The 2,436-nt window shown below is 55.0% G+C and overlaps 2 protein-coding genes across 2 annotated transcripts in view; one reads left to right on the top strand and one right to left on the bottom strand.

Annotated features, from left to right (window-relative positions):
• Positions 1-566, bottom strand: part of PPTG_03775 (hypothetical protein) — a gene marked incomplete at both ends in the record, with an annotated part of 2,889 nt that extends 2,323 nt beyond the window's left edge. The window contains one exon of the mRNA XM_008897544.1: positions 7-566. Coding sequence (XP_008895792.1) covers positions 7-566 — 560 coding nt within the window. The remainder of the gene's footprint in view (positions 1-6) is intronic.
• A 219-nt stretch (positions 567-785) lies between these two features.
• PPTG_03774 (hypothetical protein) lies at positions 786-2,324 on the top strand. Its single transcript, XM_008897543.1, has one exon. It carries the CDS (start codon positions 1,139-1,141, stop codon positions 2,147-2,149), a length of 1,011 nt encoding a protein of 336 aa, XP_008895791.1. The 5' UTR covers positions 786-1,138; the 3' UTR covers positions 2,150-2,324.
• Positions 2,325-2,436: the final 112 nt, after the last annotated feature.

The following is a 2,436-nucleotide window of genomic DNA, read 5'->3' as shown; positions in this document are numbered from 1 at the left end:
TCGCACTTGAGCTGCACGGCCATTTGGCGGATAGCGCTGGCGCTACGCACGCAGCCCATGATGCGGTCGTCCTTGGACGAGCCGGCGATGTCCAGACGCTCGCGGACTTGCATACGCACGCGAGCCACGCGCTGCGCGACCCAAATCAAGCAGCACACGAAGAGCGCGAGGAACACGGCGAACGTAGTGAAATTGCCGCTGAACAGGTTGACCAACGTCAAGATCAGGAATAGAAGGCGGCCAGTATACGCGATCAAGTCGAGGGAAAACCCGAGGCCGCACGAGTTGAGTCCCAGACGCGTCTCCAACTGCGCCAGTGGCGCACACGGGCAGCAGCACACCCACCAGTAGTAGGCGGTGCGCAGGTCGGCGTCGTGCAAATCCACGGTCCATACGTTCATGCGCAGGCCGTTAGGATCGAAATCCGCGCCAGATCCGATCGGCGTCAGGGTCTTGTTGTCGGGCGTCAACACAGTCACGTACTCGTTGCTGGGGCTCTCTCCCACGAAGCCAGGCTCCGTCACGGGCGTCGGCAGCGGGAGCTTCGTCTGCTTCTTTTCGGCCATGGTGGTTGCAGTCTCTTCACTTTAACTAAAAATGGGCTTTTAGGCTAACGACCTCGTGCTCTTGCCGGTGTATGTGGAAATGATGGCCAAGCAGATTACGGGAGACGGCGGGTACATTTCCATGGATGATGCCGGGTGTCGCGACACTTTACTACACTGGAGAATATCCTGCTAAAATAAGTAATCTATTTGGAAAGGGGAAAGCAAATAAAGCTTTGAGAAAACCTGTTCCAGGGAATCAGTCAACTGTTGGCAAAGATCGGCGACCCTTCTTCAATACGAGGGCCGTTGTTTTGCAGCTGCAAACTGCAGTGACCGTGTCCAACACGCCGCACGTTCAGGCTGAAGCTCAGCGAATCTCCATCTACGCATACACAGGCACACTTAGTAGCATCTATCGGTAGCGTGTAATACAGACCGTGCGGGGCGGTGTTGGGGCTCATGGCGTGCTTCCTCAACGGCCAAGCCAGCTCGAATTTTTGATAGTTTTGAATCGTTGGTTGACAAGCATGACTTTCATAGATTATGCATAATTCAGAGTTCAACATCCATATCTTTGCTAGTCTAATGTGATGATTTCATATATCATATTTCAGAGGTACATGAGGGAATGCGGGTGTGTGAGATTCACACGTGAAACGAACATGAGCTCGCCACCTTCCCAGTTGACGCAGTCGCAGCTCGTGGCGCGACTACGCGACCTCCTGGCCCATGATGGCCTCGCCGTGATGCCCTGCTGCTTCGATGGACTCAGCGCCAAGCTCATCGAGCGCGCGGGCTTCGATGTGGCCTTTATGACGGGCTTTGGCGTCTCCGCCGTGCACGGACTGCCAGACACGCAACTTTTGTCCTTTGGCGAGATGGCTCGCACCGCTGCAACTGTATGCGAGTCTTTGCGCAATGTTCCGTGCATTGGCGACGGTGACACGGGCTACGGCAACGCCATGAACGTTAAACGAACCGTCCGTGCGTATGCACAGGCGGGTATGGCCGGCATCATGCTGGAAGACCAAGTCTCCCCCAAGCGATGCGGACACACGGCCGGCAAAGCCGTTGTCTCTCGAGAAGAGGCTTTTGCACGGGTACGTGCGGCTGTGGACGCCCGTAGAGAGGGACAGTTCGACATTGTCATCATGGCGAGGACGGACGCCAGAGGAACCCACTCATTGGACGAGGCCATTGCTCGCTGCAAAGAATTTGCCAGACTCGGAGCGGACATCACGTTCCTTGAAGCGCCACAGTCTGTAGAAGAGATGGAGACGTACTGTAGAGAAGTACCAGGCCCTAAAATGGCCAATATGGTGGAAAACGGCCTCACACCGGTGCTGTTGCCCGAACAGCTTGGCAACATGGGCTACAAACTGGCAGCGTATCCGATTACACTGCTAAGCGCCAGTATCAAGGCGATGGAGGAAGCGCTGAGACTGCTCAAGTGTCAAACCGGTGGAGAGAAGAAGGAAGATACGGGGAATAACGCGACTCCGAGCACTGAGCTGGACAAACTGCTGTGCGACTTTGCACACGTGAAAGATGTCGTGGGCTTTACGGAGTATTACGCGGAGGAAGATCGTTACAAGCAGTGAATAAACAGTCGTACACGGGAGTTTAACATTGAATGAACGACACGATTTCATGACAAAAAAGGTAACAACTACATCGTCAGACTTGGCGAACAGCTAGGTATGAACAGGAATACGACGACGACCGAGGATGAAATCTACTCAGAGCGCAGCCTGCGGTACTGGGACATTGCGCCAGCATTCGCATTCGCATTAGCGTTCGCACTCGCTGTGGCACCAGCGTTTGCATTGGCGGCCGCACCACCACCAACTCCTGCATTGCCCACACCCACGCCGTTGTAGCCGTTGTA

This window comes from Phytophthora parasitica, assembly GCF_000247585.1.
Source record: "Phytophthora parasitica INRA-310 unplaced genomic scaffold supercont2.6, whole genome shotgun sequence".
Taxonomy (NCBI): Eukaryota; Oomycota; class Peronosporomycetes; order Peronosporales; family Peronosporaceae; genus Phytophthora; species Phytophthora nicotianae.
This window is presented reverse-complemented; position numbering and strand designations above follow the sequence as displayed.

What these genes read in the sequence shown, in the direction of transcription:
- PPTG_03774 (XM_008897543.1), top strand. Translation starts at nt 1,139, where the DNA reads ATGATTTCATATATCATATTTCAGAGGTACATGAGGGAATGCGGGTGT.